The sequence below is a fragment of the Monodon monoceros genome, unplaced genomic scaffold (genome assembly GCF_005190385.1).
Source record: "Monodon monoceros isolate NGI ecotype Baffin Bay Population unplaced genomic scaffold, NGI_Narwhal_1 Super_Scaffold_20, whole genome shotgun sequence".
Classification (NCBI taxonomy): Eukaryota; Metazoa; Chordata; class Mammalia; order Artiodactyla; family Monodontidae; genus Monodon; species Monodon monoceros.
This window is the reverse complement of record NW_021703777.1, coordinates 123,976,634-123,995,353: the sequence shown is the minus strand read 5'-3', so window position 1 is coordinate 123,995,353 and position 18,720 is coordinate 123,976,634. Positions and strand designations below refer to the sequence as shown.

At 37.4% G+C, this 18,720-nt stretch overlaps 1 protein-coding gene across 3 annotated transcripts in view; it reads left to right on the top strand.

Moving 5' to 3' along the window:
* The window catches only part of SCLT1 (sodium channel and clathrin linker 1), a 253,924-nt gene that overhangs the window by 223,937 nt on the left and 11,267 nt on the right, over nucleotides 1–18,720 (top strand). For all 3 annotated transcript variants that reach the window (XM_029235194.1, XM_029235192.1, XM_029235193.1), the window contains exon 19: nucleotides 16,975–17,053. In XM_029235194.1, coding sequence (XP_029091027.1) covers nucleotides 16,975–17,053 — 79 coding nt within the window. The remainder of the gene's footprint in view (nucleotides 1–16,974; nucleotides 17,054–18,720) is intronic.

The following is an 18,720-nucleotide window of genomic DNA, read 5'->3' as shown; positions in this document are numbered from 1 at the left end:
GCCTTTTTAAAATATTAGAGTATTGATGGGAAAGTGGAAATTATCGAACAAATAAATGTATACATATAAAATCGGATAATAAGTATCATGCAGAAAATTAAAATAAGCCAATGTGATAATGGATTGGTGGACACCTGAGACTGGTAGACGAGGAAGATCCTGTGAGGAAATAAACCTTAAGATCTAATGGTGAAAAGGATCCTATCATTTATTTATTTTTGCGGTACGCGGGCCTCTCACTGTTGTAGCCTCACCCGTTGCAGAGCACAGGCTCCGGACGCGCAGGCTCAGCGGCCATGGCTCACGGGCCCAGCTGCTCCGCGGCATGTGGGATCTTCCCGGACCGAGGCACGAACTCGTGTCCCCTGTATCGGCAGGCGGACTCCCAACCACTGCGCCACCAGGGAAGCCCCAGATCCTATCATTTAAACGTCAGGGGAAAGAGCTGTTGAAGCAGAGAGAACAGCTAGTGCAATGACCCCAGGGCAGGAGTACACTAGATGATTGAAGTAAAAGAAATAGTATGCTAAATGAAGGCAGTAGTGTAAGATTTAGGCAATGTATTGTATAAAGTAATGCCAGCCACCACAGCAAACAATCTCAGGGGCTTAACACAACAAAGGTTTATTTCTTGCTCCTATTACCTGTCTAAGGTGGTTTGGCAGGAAGGCTCTGCTGGTAGAGGTTACATCATCTTGAACAAATGGTCTTCTAAGATCACTGGAGCAGGGACAGAGAGGAATGGAAGAACACTGGGTTTTAACTAACTCAGCTCTGAAGTGATGCACATCACTTCCTTTTACTTTCATTGGCCAAACTAGGCATATGGACCCAATCTAACTGCATAGGAGCCTGGGAAATGTAAATGGAGCACGTGGCATGTTTGGTGAGCTCTCTCTGCTGCAGACAGGGACCTGATCTTGTAGGGTTTCATTAGCCAGGCTAAAGAGTTTTAAGTGTGAATGAAGGCCAGTGGACAGTTTTGAAAGAAGTCCCCTGATCTGATTTTTTTTTTTAAAGATCACTCTGTCTCCTGTGTGGAAAATGGAAGTGAGTAAAAAGCTGAGGAGGGACTTAGAAGGCTATCACAAGAGTGTTAATAAGAGATAGTGGTGGCTTAAACTAAGAAGAAAGAGAAAGGTGGATTAGTTGGGAGTCTTTTTATTTTTAGAGGTAATAGAAGGTGCTGATGGATTGGATGTAGAGTATGAAGGAAAAGAAAGGAATCAAGGATGATTCTAGGGGTAATTGGTACATGCTATTTCTTTCTAGGGATGTTCTTTCCCAACTCCCCACCTGAAAAAATTTTCTTCCTTCCAGGTACCCAACTCAAATATATTTTTTTCTATAAAGCATTCTTTATACCTCTGACAGAATGCATCTTTCCTTTTCCTATACTCCCATACCATTCTGCTCATTCTTCTTTATGACATTTACTGAACTGTAGCATAACTATCATTTACCATCCATCTCTTCTACAAAACCATGAGCTCACATCTTGCCTGGCATATAGCTGTTCAATAAAATTGTACTGAATAAATGAATGAATGAATATACAATGGCTAATATTTTCTTCTCTTGCCCAGTGACAGGACAATTCATATATATTTATATGAATTATACAGCATTCGAGCCTAAGGAATTCTCTTCAGTCTCTCAAACATTATTCTTGGCTGTATATCTGTAATGTTTGGCTGCCATAACTGCTTTTCTAAAATTTTTTTTTTAGTTTTTTTTTTTTTATTAAATTAACAGAATGAGAGGCAGCTGCAGGTACTGGCAGATCACAAAATGCATAATTACTAAAAGTAACTGAAGCATATTACAGTATAATTCAACAGAAAAAAAAACATCTGGCACATGCTATGTTAATTTGTCATAAGAGAGTTTCAAAGAAAGCATTTGCTGCAGCTGGCACATCCATCATTTCCCTGAAACGAATAGTACACCTTTTGTTTTTAATTGTCTCGTATAATATAGAATAGAGCCTTATGTGATTTAATCTTTAGTCATCACTAAAGGATTTCATGCGTTGAGGAAATTTTCCCTTACAGTGTATCAACCAAAATATACATGGCCCATCCTTAACTTAAACTGTGCCTCAATAATAACAAAATGATCTAAGCAATTACAGTAATTAATTATAATGCCTGAGATATTGGCCCACATTTCAAACTCTTATCCCATGCCTTAAGGAACCATAACTTCTCTTATTTTATTTAAAGTATTTGTGGCATTTTCAGAGACTAGTGCATTGTAGGGAAAACTTTGCTTTTAACTTCATAACCATACCTTTTCAGTTATATATATACCAGTGATATTGAGAATTGAAGTATATTTAGAGTAGAAATTTTCTCTTTCAGCATGAGTTAGGATATCTATTTCTATGACAGAGACAAGCAGAAAAAGGCTAATTATTGTTATAAAACAGCTTCTAATGCTGACCTTTTTGAAATAATGTTTTTCCAGCTGTCTACTGAACATTTCCATAGGTACCTCACACTCAATATCTTGAAAACTGAACTCATTATTTCACACCTAGCCCAAGTCTTTGTTTCATCCTGTATTTTCCACTTCCGTGTGTTAATATCTACCCACTTGCTCAAGTAAAACTCTAGATGTCATCCTGAACTCCTCATTTTCCTCACACCCCTAAATATCCAGTATTACTAATGCTACCTTCTAAATAACTCTTGAATCTGTCCATTTCCCTCCAATAGTTAGGCTATCAACATTGCTCACCTAGATTACTGCTAAAACCCCCTAATTTACTACAGTCATATTTACTTGCTATTTTTCCTGCTGTAGTCAGCAAGACTTTCTGATGTTCAAATCAATCATGTCACTTCTTTCCTTAAAATACCTCAGTGCTCCCCAGTGTACTGATGGTAAAGCCTCAACTTCCTATCAAGACATATAAGATCCTTGTATTTCCTTGTATTACCTTATACATATAAAATCCAAGCTGTATTTCTTTGTGATTCCAGCTTTCTTCCTCTGTCATCCGTACTCCCATATCCTAGTAACACTCTGTTCCATTCATACTGAGCTTTCTTTCAGTTTCCTAAATTTATTATCCCTTCTTATTTCCTGGCCTTCACACATGGATTTGATTGTAACACTCTTCGTTACCCTGGTTTTGTCCATCTAACTTCTATTTGTCTTTCATGTATCGGCTTACGAGCCTACTTCCTCTGGAGAGACAGCTCTAATCCCCTGATCCTCCATATGTGTTCCCATAGCACTGTGAATTTTTTATAGCATTTACTACCTGTATTATAAACCTCATAGCTTTTCAGTATTTCTGGTAGTTCCTAAGTTTCACTGTGGCGGAGGCTGGATCTTGTTCTTCCTTGTCTCCCTAGCACCTAGCAAAGGCACTCACTTCAGTATATATTGAATGAGTGAACTTTGTAATTCCCTCAGTCTTATCCTAAGATTAAGATTATATGTTGTAAAGAAAATTCACACGTTACTTTGAAACTTTGAGTTCAAGTAACTTAAAATAAGCTTTCTATAAATGATTTCTATAAATAGAGCTCGGTAGCACGTTGGTTTTTGTGGTAGTAGTCTCCTGAATTTATTGCACAGTTTGACGGCTACTTTAAAATGTAATCACTGAATTATCGAATTAGTTGTCAGATGAGAGCAAGTAGACGGAAACTTTGAAAAAGCGAGATATAGGATATTAGAAATGTTCTTATTGAATGGACTAGTTAAGTGATTCTGTGGAATTAACTAAAATTTGTCTAGACTAAAAACCACCTTATGTGTGCCAGACACTGTTCTAAGCCCTGTGAATGTAGCTTCTCTTTTAGAGCTTTCATTCCAGGGTGGGGAGAGAAATAATAAGAAGGTAAACTAACAAATAAACAAGATAATTCTATGTATTTTAAATGGCATGAAGAAAACAAATGCGATGATGTGATAGTAACTCGGACAGGGTGGGAGCTGAAAGGGCTGGACTGTTTCTTAAAAAGTAGTCAGAAAAGGTGAGATTTAAACTGAGGCCCAAATGATAGAAAGAAATCAACTCTATGAAAAAGCCAGGAAAATATTCCAGGCAGATGAAAGAATAGCAAGTACGAAGGTGCAGTGTTAGGGAGCAGACCCATGTGATTAGAGTATAGTGAGTGAGGGGAGAGAATGCTGTCAAGTTGAGGAACTAGGCAAGAATCAGACCATGAGAATCTTGTAGGCTATTTTAAGTAAGCTGTTTGTACTTACTTTAACCAGGATATTTAAGTAAGTCTATTTTAAGTTTAAGTCCAAAGTGCAGCAGTAGGAAATCATTGGAGAATTTTAGACATTAAAAGACCACTTTAGCTATTATGTGGAAAACAGACTAGAGAAGGGGCAAAAATGGAGTCAGGGAAACCAGATATTAGATTATGACAGTATTCTAGATGATAGTGGCTTAGAACAGAGTGTTGTGGGTGGAGATGGAGAGAAATGGGTAGTTATGAAATATATTAGGGAGGTGTAGGGTAGAACTCACGATAAGTCAAATCTAGGGGATGAGAAAATGGAAGGAATCTAAGATGACGTCTAAGCTTTGACTCGAGCATCTGGGTAGATGGTGATGATGCCCTTTACTGGGAGGGAGGAAACTTGGGAAGGTATGGATAAGAAGTAGTTGCCATTTTGGACAAGTTGCATTTGAAGTGCTCGTTTGTGTTCCTCTACAGTCATGGCCTAAATGAGATCACTTAGGGGGAATGTGCAGAAAGGGAAGGAATGAACCTGGGCCTGTGACCAAGGGTGCTTGAATATATCTAAAGCTGGCCTGTAACCTGTGGTATTTTTAGTTAACTGAATAAGATTTGAAACCTTAGGATGAATTTCCTTTTTTAGTAGTCAGGTCTTTTGAAGCCACACACGAAGTCAAGGTCACAGTCTTTGCAATTGCTGACCATTTTGCTGCATACTCAGGATTAAATTTTTTTCAGAGAATCTTCACTTTGCCTTTTAGATCTTGATATTATATAATGCCACAGATTTGCTTTACTAACATCTCTTGTAAATGATTGGGCTTAAGGTAAGAGGCAGTGTGATTTAGTTGAGAGAACATTTTGATTAAAAGACCGGGTATGAAGCCCATTTTTTCCTTCAGTCATTGCCTGACCTTAGGAACATTAAATAACTTTTCTGAGTCTTAATTTCTTTACCTATGAGAACAATAACTACTTTGCAATATGAAAGCACTAATAAGATACAGTATTAACGTTCATGTGCAGTAGAAAACCCTCTTGGCTGATGTCCACTTCATCGTGGGCAACATGAACCAGTGAAGTTTCTGTACAAAGCATACTGACCAGGGCCCGAGACTTTCTCTGTGCCCTTACCTAGTCAACTTAGACACTCTGCACTTGCTTTACAGTATCAGTGTGATTGTTCCCAAACCAGGTTATGCCAGTTATACCTGTTTTAGAAATAGATAATTTAATTAAATAAACCAGTGATATGTGAGTACAAAAAGAAAGTTATTGTTTCTTTTTAAACTGAATTGTATACTTTGGAGAATTTGCTGTTGAATTAAGTCTGGATAAGCAACTATAAAATAGAGGGAATACTGTAAAAATCTAGAATATTTCTGTATTTGGACTGCTTGCCAAGTGCCTTTAAATTCTTATACCACCTTAATGAAAGCAAAAGTGGAAACGATTATAGATGATAACATTATGGATGTGGTTTGTGTAAGAAAGACATTCAACATTGAAACACTCCAATCAGTGTGCTCATACTTTAAAAGAAAAAATTCTTTAAGAACTTTCTATATTCCAGGCAAAAAGCTCAGACAAAATCCTTATCCTTCCTTAGGCCTCAGACCTCTTAAAAGTCTGAGGAAATCTATAGACCTTCTTCCCAGACTAGGTAAACACACAAGATCTTGTATATAGTTCAGTGTATTTGTGAACGTACTGCCTGAAGCCTGTCCGTGGACCACAGAGGAAGGGCTCTTGTGTTAGGTGCTCACCCTTCACCCACTTCCACCTCCAGCTGAAGAATTGGATGACTTCCCAATGTTGATTCTAATATTTTTTTTAATAGATACAGCATTAATTATTTTGTTTATAAATTATTTTATAAAATTTTACTTACACAGAACGTAGTAAATCAATTATATTTTACAAATAAATTTTAAATTATATTTTGTAGGCATGACTAGGATTTTCTATCACATACACATGAATTAATATAAGTGAACTAAAAATATTTAGGACATTGATGGGCTAAGCAATTCCCAGTGATAGAATAAGGAATTCCTTGTTCTTCTACAGTTACATTGAAATCGGTAGAAGATAATTTTACCTTAAACCTTATGATATGTAATATGTCAGAAATTATAGAGAACCTGGGTACAGTTCCATTTAAATTTTGTAATTAGTATAAAGTACTCTTTAACTGCCATAATGTCATAAAGAAACTGGAAATGTCATCTATCTCTGTACCTTCTGGCAGGCTACACTTAAATCATTCCCGATTGGTAAGGATGTTTCTGTTTTTAAAGATTTCCAGTGAAGAGATTATATAGCTTTACTTGGCAAGTGTTTGAGTGTAATACCACTGTGAAACTTTCTAGAAGGTCTTATTTTATGTTTATCCTAAATTACTAATGACATAGGGAACTCTCAATTATATTCTCTAATAAAGAGACATTTTTCTCATAGGTAATACAGAGTCAGATCATCCTCCTGGGTCTTTCTGTTATCCCTGCAATGAAATATCCTGATAGAGAAATAAGGAGCTGCAAAGTACTGACAGGCAGGCTCCAGGAAGGCCTCGGGGGATAGAGTTGGTGAAATCACTTTTCTCTCCACCCTTTAATACATTCTAAACTTTCATTCAGGAGTGAGACTGAAGGAAATGCTTAACTGAAAAATTCTCTTTTCTTAGGCACTTCAAATCGTTTGGAGAAAGTAGTAGACTATAAATAAATCTAAATAAATGTTTAAAAATTTTTATCTAAAGTATGTTTTGTGGTAGATTCCTCAGTAACTGTTGAGCAAATAGCGAATAAAATTTTCTAACTGCTAGGTTTCCTAAACCTGCAAATATTTATTAAATCCCTATGTGTAAAGCCCTGTGGTGTATACTGTGGAAACTAAAAACAATCCCCTTTTTAAAAGTGTCCATTATACTTGGGGGCCTGTGAGTATGTGTGTGTGTGTATAAGTGTATATGTATATAAACACATAGATAAACCACTAATTAGAATTATAGTACAGAATTGTTAAGTCTCCCACATAAAATAAATAATGCTTTGATGCGAGAAGAGAACTGTCTGGATTAAAAGGAACTGGGAAGGAGGCATAGAAAGAAGAGGAACAAGAGTGGAATCTTAAAGAATGGGCAGGATTTTAATGGGAAATCTTCAATAGAGAGTACAGAAAGTGATACAAAATGAACCTAAAGATGATACATATATGATTTATTGGTGAGACAGTGAGAGCCTAACTGAAGTAGAAGGCTCCTGTTGGAGATAAGGTTGAAAAGATAAGTTACACAAAATTTTGGAGGAATTTGAATGCAGTCTCAGGAGTTTGGACTGTTTTGTCTGGTAGCAGAGAGCCACTGGAGATTATTGCTCAAGGAAACAAATTATTAAGGTGGTGCTTTAGAAAGAGAAATATGCTAGTGGTGTGTTAGGGAAAACTACTCCATCAATTGAGCACTGCTATGTGCACTGGTGGATGCTTTACATACAGCTTTTCACTTGATGCTGAGAAGCCCGAGCAGTTGGCTACTGCAGTAAATCTAAAAATTAAGTTATAAGAACTTCAGTTGTGATGGTAACACTGAGTAGTAATGAAGAATAGGGAATTCCCTGGTTAAGGTTCTTCCCTGAAGAATAGGGAATTCAGTGGTTAAGACTTGGTGCTTTCACTGCCGTGGGCTGGGGTTCAATCCCTGGTGAGGAAACTAAGATCCTGCAAGCTGTGCAATGCAGCCAAAAAATGTATATGTATACATATACACATATAAAGGAAATGAAAAATAGATGCAAAAAACACTGCAGAGGAAGAATCTATTTAGGGGCAAACTAGATGTTGCATTCAAGAGAAAGTGAGAAACAGAGTTGACTTTAAGGTTTTTAACCTAAGTAGTGAGGGCAGAGATGTCAGTATAAAAACTGAGTAGCAGGATGAGAAGTAGGTTTTATCTTAGGACTTCAAAAAAAACAGAGAGAGAGAAAAGTAGGTTTGCAAGGGGATGCAAAATGTTTGATGTTAGTCATGTTAAATTTGAATATAGGACTGAACCTTTAGGGAAGAAATCGGAAAGATATAACTTGTCAGGTTTCCAAGTAAATGTGTAAATATTTCTATTCCTTACAGTGCCTAATACACACATTCACACATACATTCTCTTTCACTTATTCATCCAACAAACATTTAGCATTTGCCTGCCATGGTGCACAGTACAGGGGAGTGGTTAAGAGCACAGACTTTGGAGCCAAAGGGCCCGGTTTTTCAATTCTGACTCTCCAATTGACAAGCTGTGTGAGTCTAGGCAAGTTACTTAACTTTATTTTTAAATGCCTCTGTCTTTTAGTTTTCTCATATGTAAAATTGGGGATCTCACGGGATTATCATGAAAGCTAGAAAAGGTAGTTTACATAAAGCATCTGGAACAGTGCTAGGCACCGAGGAAGCACTGGGGGATTGTTCGCTGTTATTACCACCGTCACCAACATCTTCACTGTCTTGACGAATAGCAGTGTTGCTTGCTGTCCAATGGGGGTGACAGCGGTTGATACACGATAGAACAGATATTTACACAGATAAAAAATAACTTAGAGGGCTTCTCTGGTGGCGCAGTGGTTGAGAGTCCGCCTGCCGATGCAGGGGACATGCGTTCGAGCCCCGGTCCGGGGGGATCCCACATGCCGCGGAGCGGCTGGGCCCGTGACCCATGGCCGCTGAGCCTGCGCGTCCGGAGCCTGTGCTCCGCAACGGGAGGCCACGACAGTGAGAGGCCCGCGTACCAAAAAAAAAAAAAAAAAAAAAAGTAACTTAAAGTTAATAATTTGTATCTTTGTGATCTTAAATTTTGTGGGAAATTATTACTATCTAATAGGAATTATTAGGAATTATTCAGATAACTTGTCTTGGGTAAATGAATAGCTTAAGCATCAAATTATGCAGTAGGTGTTTTCTGAAAAGGTTTTGTATAAACTGAGTTTTGGCTAACTTTATAAATACAATCATTGTATCATCTTCCTCTCCATAGTACTCAGAGGTTATTTCTCATCAGCACTAATGTGCATAACTTTTACCTTTAATTACATTCTGCCTAGAAGACTGGCCACATTAGTCACTTTGCTTTTCTTTTTTATGTCATGTTGAGGAGCAGCAGTAACTTAAACTACACAAGATACTTTAAAGGAAGCATAGTCATTTATCCCACATTATTATTACCACCAAAATAAAGCTGAGGTCAAACATTAGAGTTTGTCTGTCACGCAATCAGTGATAGATACTCAAGCTTCTCATACTCAGTGACATGTATAGATGAAGCCACTGAGTAGGAATAAGTCGTTTCCCCTTAGTCTGTAAGTTCTGTTGTGGCAACATCCATGTGTTTACCACCGCATGCCTTGCACTTGGCCATAAAGAATGTTCAGTAGATATTTCTGGAATTGATTTGTAGACATGATTTTTTGTCCTCTTCTATGTATTTATAATAAACTGCTTGCTGATTTTAACAGCTATCCACTCAAATATAGGACACTAGAGGGACTTACCAGGTTTTTAGGTTCACTTGGAAAAAATTCAAGGCTCATAATTGGAAGTGTTAATCTATCGATTTACTTTAGAAGCAGAAGTAAGGTCAAAGGATAAACACCAATCCTGAATTAACTATTTTAATACTCAGAAATTGATTTTATCTTGTTTAAAGTTATTTTAAAGACTACATTGTATCTGCTTCTAACCTGGGACCCTGGAAATTATCTTTAGCCAAAAGCAATATAATGCTTATATGTTGAACAACACCAACAACAACGACAACATTTCTGTCTTCTGTGCATAAGATTATTCCAGCTAATAAAGCATAAAAGATATGAATGCATAAAATAAGGCAAATACACAACCAACCAAAACATAAATTTTAATCCTGAATGCACTACATTGAAATGATGTTGACCGATTAACATTACCTTAAATTTCCGAGAGTTGAGCCCTGCTAAGAAGCACCATATATGAATCTTAAAAATAACAAACACTGTATCTGTTTCATATGAATACACTTTCATTTTAATGCCAAGTACTACCTCAAGATACTGATATTAAAGAGACTTTGGCACTTTTAAAATATGTGTATGTGAGTTTTTTGCTTTTTTTATTGTGGTAAAATAAACATAATATAAAATGTACAATTTTAACCATTATTTAAATTGTGATAAAAAATTTACAGTCTTAATCATTTTTTTGACATCTTTATTGGAGTATAACTGCTTTACAATGATGTGTTAGTTTCTGCTTTACAACAAAGTGAATCAGCTATACATATACATATATCACCATATCCCCTCCCTCTTGCGTCTCCCTCCCACCCTCCTATCCCACCCATCTAGGTGGTCACAAAGCACCGAGCTGATCTCCCTGTGCTATGCGGCTTCTTCCCACTAGCTATCTATTTTACATTTGGTAGTGTATATATGTCCATGCTACTCTCTCACTTCGTCCCAGCTTACCCTTCCCCCTCCCCGTGTCCTCAAGTCCATTATCTACGTCTGCCTCTTTATTCCTGTCCCTCCCCTAGGTTCATCAGAACAATATTTTTTTTAGATTCCATATATACGTGTTAGCATACGGTATTCGTTTTTCTGACTTACTTCACTCTGTAGGACAGACTCTAGGTCCATCCCCCTCACTACAGATAACTCAATTTGGTTTCTTTTTATGGCTGAGTAATGTTCCGTTGTATATATGTGCCACATCTTCATTATCCATTCATCTGTCGATGGACACTTAGGTTGCTTCCATGCCCTGGCTATTGTAAATAGTGCCGCAATGAACATTGTGGTACATGACTCTTTTTGAATTATGGTTTTCTCAGGGTATATGCCCAGCAGTGGGATTGCTGGGTGATATGGTAGTTCTATTTTTAGTTTTTTAAGGAACCTCCATACTGTTCTCCATAGTGGCTGTATCCATTTACATTCCCACCAACACTGCAAGAGGGATGCCCTTTCTCCACACCCTCTCCAGCATTTATTGTTTGTACATTTTTTGATGATGGCCATTCTGACCGGTGTGAAGCGATACCTCATTGTAGTTTTGATTTGCATTTCTCTAATGATTAGTGATGTTGACCATCCTTTCACGTATTTGTTGGCAATCTGTATATCTTCTTTGGAAAAATGTCTATTTAGGTCTTCTGCCCATTTTTGGATTGGGTTGTTTGTTTTTTTGATACTGAGCTGCCTGAGATGCTTGTGTATTTCGGAGACTGATCCTTTGTCAGTTGCTTCATTTGCAAATATTTTCTCCCATTCTGAGCGTTGTCTTTTCATCTTGTTTATGGCTTCTTTTGCTGTGCAAAAGCTTTTAAGTTGCATTAGGATCCATTTGTTTATTTTTGTTTTTATGTCCACTTCTCTAGGAGGTGGGTCAAAAAGCATCTTGCTGTGATTTATGTCACAGAGTGTTCTGCTTATGTTTTCCTCTAATAGTTTTACAGTGTCTGGGCTTACATTTACGTCTTTAATTCATTTTGAGTTTATTTTTATGTATGGTGTTAGGGAGTGTTCTAATTTCATTCTTTCACATGTAGCTATCCAGTTTGCCCAGCACCACTTACTGAAGAGGCTGTCTTTTCTTGCCTCCTTTATCAAAGATAAGGTGACTATCTGTGCATGGGTTTATCTCAGGGCTTTCTATCCTGTTCCATTGATCTTATTTCTGTTTTTGTGCCAGTACCATACTATCTTGATTACTTTAGCTTTGTAGTATAGTTGAAAGTCAGGGAGCCTGATTCCTACAGCTGTGTTTGTCTTTCTCAAGAATTCTTTGGCTATTTGGGGTCTTTTGTGTTTCTGTAAAATTTGTTAATTTTTTTTTTCTAGTTCTGTGAAAAATGCCATTGGTAGTTTGATAGGGATTGCATTCAATCTGTAGATTGCTTTGGTTAATAGAGTCATTCTCACAATGTTGATTCTTCCAATCCAAGAACATGATACATTTCTCCATCTGTTTGTATCATCTTTAACTTCTTTCATCAGTGTCTTATAGTTTTCTGCATACAGGTGTTTTGTCTCCTTAGATAGGTTTATTCCTAGGTATTTTATTCTTTTTGTTGCAATGGTAAATGGGAGTGTTTCCTTAATTTCTCTTTCAGATTTTTCATCATTAGTGTATACGAATGCAAGAGATTTCTGTGCATTAATTTAGTATCCTGCTACTTTAACAGATTCATTGATTAGCTCTAGTAGTTTTCTGGTAGCATTTTTAGGATTCTCTATGTATAGTATCATGTCATCTGCAAACAGTGACAGCTTTACTTCTTTTCCAATTTGTATTCCTTTTATTTCTTTTTCTTCTCTGATAGCTGTGGCTAAAACTTCCAAAACTATGTTGAATAATAGTGGTGAGAGTAGGCAACCTTGTCTGGTTCCTGATCTTAGTGGAAATGGTTTCCATTTTTCACCACTGAGAAGGATGTTGGCTGTGGGTTTGTTATATATGGCCTTTATTATGTTGAGATAAGTTCCCTCTATGCCTACTTTCTGGAGAGTTTTTATCATAAATGGGTGTTGAATTTTGTCAAAAGCTTTTTCTGCACCTATTGAGATTTTAGTATGGTTTTTATCCTTCAGTTTGTTAATATGATGTTTCACATTGATTGATTTGCGTATATTGAAGAATCCTTGCATTCCTGGGATAAACCCCACTTGATCATGGTGTATGATCATTTTAATGTGCTGTTGGATTCTGTTTGCAAGTATTTTGTTGAGGATTTTTATATCTGCGTTCATCAGTGATATTGGTCTGTAATTTGCTTTTTAGGTGACATTTTTGTCTGGTTTTGGTATCAGGGTGATGGTGGCCTCATGGGATGAGTTTGGGAGTGTTCCTCCCTCTGCTATATTTTGGAAGAGTTTGAGAAGGATAGGTATTAGCTCTTCTCTAAGTTTTTGACAGAATTCGCCTGTGAAGCCATCTGATCCTGGGCTTTTGTTTGTTGGAAGATTTTTAATCACAGTTTCAATTTCAGTGCTTGTGATTGTTCTGTTTATATTTTCTCTTTCTTCCTGCTTCAGTCTTGGAAAGTTGTGTTTTTCTAAGAATTTATCCATTTCTTCCAGGTTGTCCATTTTATTGGCATATGGTTGCTTATAGTAATGTCTCATGATCCTTTGTATTTCTGCAGTGTCAGTTGTTACTTCTCCTTTTTCATTTCTAATTCTGTTGATTTGAGTCTTCTCCGTTTTTTTCTTGACGATCTTGCTAATGGTTTATCAATTTTGTTTTTCTTCTCAAAGAACCAGCTTTTAGTTTTATTGATCTTTGCTATGGTTTCCTTCATTTCTTTTTCATTTATTTCTATTCTGATCTTTATGATTTCCTTCCTTCTGCTAACTTTGGTGGTTTCTTGTTCTTCTTTCTCTAATGAATTTAGGTGTAAGGTTAGGTTGTTTTTTTTGAGATTTTTCTTGTTTCTTGAGGTAGGAATGTATTGCTATAAACTTCCCTCTTAGAACTGATTTGCTGCATCCCATAGGTTTTGGGTCATTGTGTTTTCATTGTCATTTGTTTCTAGGTACTTTTTGATTTCCTCTTTGATTTCTTCAGTGATCTCTTGGTTATTTAGTAGCATATTGTTTAGCCTCCATATATTTGTATTTTTTACAGTTTTTTTCCTGTAATTGATATTTACTCTCATAGCATTGTGGTCGGAAGAGATACTTGATACAACTTCAGTTTTCTTCAATTTACCAAGGCTTGATTTGTGACCTAAGATATGATCTATCCTGAAGAATGGTCCGTGAGAACTTGAGAAGAAAGTGTGTTCTGTTGTTTTTGGATGGAACGTCCTATAAATATCAATTAAGTCCATCTTTTTTAATGTGTCATTTAAAGCTTGTGTTTCCTTATTGATTTTCATTTTGGTTGATCTGTCCATTGTTGAATGTGAGGAGTTAAAGTCCCCTACTATTATTGTGCTACTGTCGATTTCCCCTTTTATGACTGTTAGCATTTGCCTTATGTATTGGGGTGCTCCTGTGTTGGGTGCATGAATATTTACAATTGTTATATCTTCTTCTTGCATTGATCCCTTAATCATTATGTAGGGTCCTTCTTTTTCTCTTGTTATAGTCTTTATTTTAAAGTCTAGTTTTGTCTGATATGAGAATTGCTACTGCAGCTTTCTTTTGATTTCCATTTGCATGGAATATCTTTTTCCATACCCTACTTTCAGTCTGTATGTGTCCCTAGGCCTGAAGTGGGTCCCTTGTAGACAGCATATATACGGGTCTTGTTTTAATATCCTTTCGGGCAGTCTGTGTCTTTTGATTGGAGCATTTAATCCATTTACATTTAAGGTAGTTCTCAATATGTATGTTCCCATTACCATTTTCTTAATTGTTTTGAGTTTGTTATTGTAGGTCTTTCCTTGTCTTGTTTTTCCTGCCTAGAGAAGTTCCTTTAGCATTTGTTGTAAAGCTGGTTTGCTGGTGCTGAACTCTCTTAAATTTTGCTTGGCTGTAAAGGTTTTAATTTCTCCGCCAAATCTGAATGAGATCCTTGCTGGGTAGAGTAATCTTGGTTGTAGATTTTTCCCTTTTATCACTTTAAATATGTCCTGCCACTCCCTTCTGGCTTGCAGAGTTTCTGGTGAAAGATCAGCTGTTAACCTTACAGAGATTCCCTTGTATGTTATTTGTTGCTTTTCCCTTGCTTCTTTTAGTATTTTTTCTTTGTACTTAATTTTTGATAGTTTGATTGTTATGTGTCTTCTTGTGTTTCTCCTTGGATTTATCCTGTATGGGACTCTCTGCACTTCCTGGACTTGACTGACTATCTCCTTTCCCATGTTAGGGAAGTTTTCAACTATAATCTCTTCAAATATTTTCTCAGTCCCTTTCTTTTTCTCTTCTTCTTCTGGGACTCCTATAATTCGAATGTTGTTGCATTTAATGTTTTCCCAGAGGTCTCTGGGACTGTCCTCAATTCTTTTCATTCTTTATTCTGTATTCCAGTTGCTATTTCCAGTATTTTGTCTCACCTGTCACTTATCTGTTCTTCTGCCTCAGTTATTCTACTATTGAACCTTCTAGAGAATTTTTAATTTCATTTGTTGTGTTGTTCATCATTGTTTGTTTGCTGTTTAGTTCTTATAGGTCCTTGTTAAACGTTTTTTATGTTTTCTCCATTCCATTTCCAAGATTTTGGATCATCTTCACCATCATTACTCTGAATTCTTTTTCAGGTAGACTGCTTATTTTCTCTTCATTTGTTTGGTCTGGTGGGTTTTTACCTTGCTCCTTCATCTGCTGCATATTTCTCTGTCTTCTCATTTTGCTTAACTTACTGTGTTTGCGATCTTCTTTTCGCAGGCTGCAGGTTCGTAGTTCCCGTTGTTTTTAGTGTCTGCCCCCAGTGGGTAAGGTTGTTTCAGTGGGTTGTGTAGGCTTCCTGGTGGAGGGGACTGGTGCCTGTTTTCCCGTGGGTGGGGCTGGATCTTGTCTTTGTGGTGGGCAGGGCTGCGTCTGGTGGTGTGTTTTGGGTGTCTGTGAACTTATTATGATTTTAGTCAGCCTCTCTGCCAATGGGTGCGGTTGTGTTCCTGTCTTGCTAGTTGATTGGCATGTGGCATCCAGCACTGGAGCTTGCTGGTCGTTGGGTGGAGCTGGGTCTTAGCGTTGAGACAGAGATCTCTCGGAGAGCTCTTGCAGATTGATATTACGTGGGGCCAGGAGGTCTCTGGTGGTCCAGTGTCCTGAACTCAGCTCTCCCACCTCAGAAGCTCAGGCCTCACACTAGGCCAGAGCACCAATACCCTGTCAGCTGCAGGGCTGCCACGGAAACAAATCTTCTCTCAAGAGCCAACTCTTTTTGACAGATTTGTCAGTTCTCTAGATGAATTCATTTGTGATCTCCTGACGTTACCGAGCCTGCTTGGTTTTGCCTGACAGGTAGCAACCAGAACACTGAGTTTTCGAGGTTTGCAACAAACAGAGGGCTTATTCAGTAAGCAGCCAAGCGATAGGATAACCAGTCTCAGATTTGCCTCCCTGAAGACAAGGGGCTCAAGCTATTTTGGGAATAAAGAATAAAAAAGTACAGCAGTCTGAGGTGTGGTGAGTGTGAGGCACGCAGGGATTAGAAAAAGGTGCAGAAGTTGTCCTTCTGCACAGGCGTAACTAAGCTCAAGTGGTGTATTCTTGAGGGGTCCTCAATGCCCTCTTGCTGCAAATGCAAAACAGGCTTCCCAGGGGTAGAATACTTTGGTCCTTGCCAGCCAAGAGATGGCTTTTTATCATGCAGAATATTTCTCTGTTGTTACTATTATTGCTGTCTTCTTTTTCGTTTAGCAGTTTATTACAGGTTATGATAAAAGATACACATGAACATCAAATGGACGAGATGCATAGGGCCAGGCATGGGAGAGGGGTACGGAGCATCTTTACCCTCTCCAGGCCCAAAGCTCTGCCCAAATTTCCACGTGTTCACCCACCTGGAAGTTTTCCATTCATTTTAAGTGAACAGTTCAATAGTGCTAAGTATTTTCACACTATTGTACAACCAATGTCCAGAATATATATGTATTTTATAAAGAAATGAGTCGTTTCAGATATGGTCTATTAAGAAGCAACTTTTATTTTGCACACAAGATATTTTTGTTCAAAACATGAACATGTATCTCACTAATAAAGATTCGATTTTGTTAAATTTTTGAACAGCTATATTAATGGCTTTTTCTTCCATTCTTTTTTTTTTTCCTTCCTTGTCTCTTGATTAATAGGAGTGAGCTGAGTCGACAGAAACTTCATACCCAAGAGCTGCTTTCTCAGCTGGAAATGGCAAATGAAAAGGTAGTTGAGGTAAGATAATGACCCTCCTGGGAAGTGCTTTCTGCTGCAGGTTGATACACACGTTATAGAATTTTACCTGAACCAAGTCCAAATTAATTCTCAACTTGGAAATACCATACGGATGTGAGTATTTCTTGTAGAAATCATACATAACCCTAAAAGTGCACACTTAATATAATATGAATAAAAGCTTTGAAAGCTAGTGATTCATCATATTTAAATGACAAAGATAGAGCTCTTATTTCAGTTTCACCAGTATACCTTGTGCTTTTTCAGTATTGTTAGGATCCCCTTTATTTCTGTGCATGTCTAAGACTTTTTTTTAACCCAATTCCTCTAATTTTTTTTTAACATCTTTATTGGAGTATAATTGCTTTACATTTTTGTGTTACTTTCTGCTATATAACAGACTGAATCAGCTATACATATACATATATCCCCATACCCCCTCCCTCTTGCGTCTCCCTCCCACCCTCCTATCCCACCCATCTAGCTGGTCACAAAGCACTGAGCTGGTCTCCCTGTGCTGTGCGGCTGCTTCCTACTTGCTATCTATTTTACATTTGGTAGTGTATATCTGTCAGTGCCACTCTCTCACTTCGTCCCAGCTTACCCTTCCCCCTCCCCATATCCTCAACTCCATTCTCTTCATCTGTGTCTTTATTCCTGTCCCTCCCCTAGGTTCATCAGAACCAGTTTTTTTTTTAGAATCCATATATACGTGTTAGCATACGGTATTTGTTTTTCTGACTTACTTCACTCTGTAGGACAGACTCTAAATTCATCCACCTCACTACAAATAACTCAATTTGGTTTCTTTTTATGGCTGAGTAATATTCCATTGTATATATGTGCCACATCATCTTTATCCATTCATCTATCGATGGACATTTAGGTTGCTTCCATGTCCTAGCTGTTGTAAATAGTGCTGCAATGAACATTGTGGTACATGACTCTTTTTGAATTATGGTTTTCTCAGGGTATATGCCCAGTAGTGGGATTGCTGGGTCATATGATAGTTCTATTTTTAGTTTTTTAAGGAACCTCCATACTGTTCTCCATAGTGGCTATATCAATTTACACTCCCACCAACACTGCAAGAGGGTTTCCTTTTCTCTACACCCTCTCCAGCATTTATTGTTTGTAGATATTTTGATGATGGCCATTCTGACCAGTGTGAGGCGATACCACATTTTAGTTTTGATTTGCATTTCTCTAGTGATTAGTGATGTTGACCATCCTTTCATGTATTTGTTGGCAATCTGTATATCTTCTTTGGAGAAATGTCTATTTAGGTTTTCTGCCCATTTTTGGATTTGGTTGTTTGTTTTTTTGATACTGAGCTGTGTGAGCTGCTTGTGTATTTCGGAGACTGATCCTTTGTCAGTTGCTTCATTTGCAAATATTTTCTCCCATTCTGAGGGTTGTCTTTTCATCTTGTTTATGGCTTCTTTTGCTGTGCAAAAGCTTTGAAGTTTCATTAGGTCCCATTTGTTTATTTTTGTTTTTATGTCCATTTCTCTAGGAGGTGGGTCAAAAAAGATCTTGCTGTGATTTATGTCACAGAGTGTTCTGCTTATGTTTTCCTCTAATAGTTTTACAGTGTCTGGGCTTACATTTACGTCTTTAATTCATTTTGAGTTTATTTTTATGTATGGTGTTAGGGAGTGTTCTAA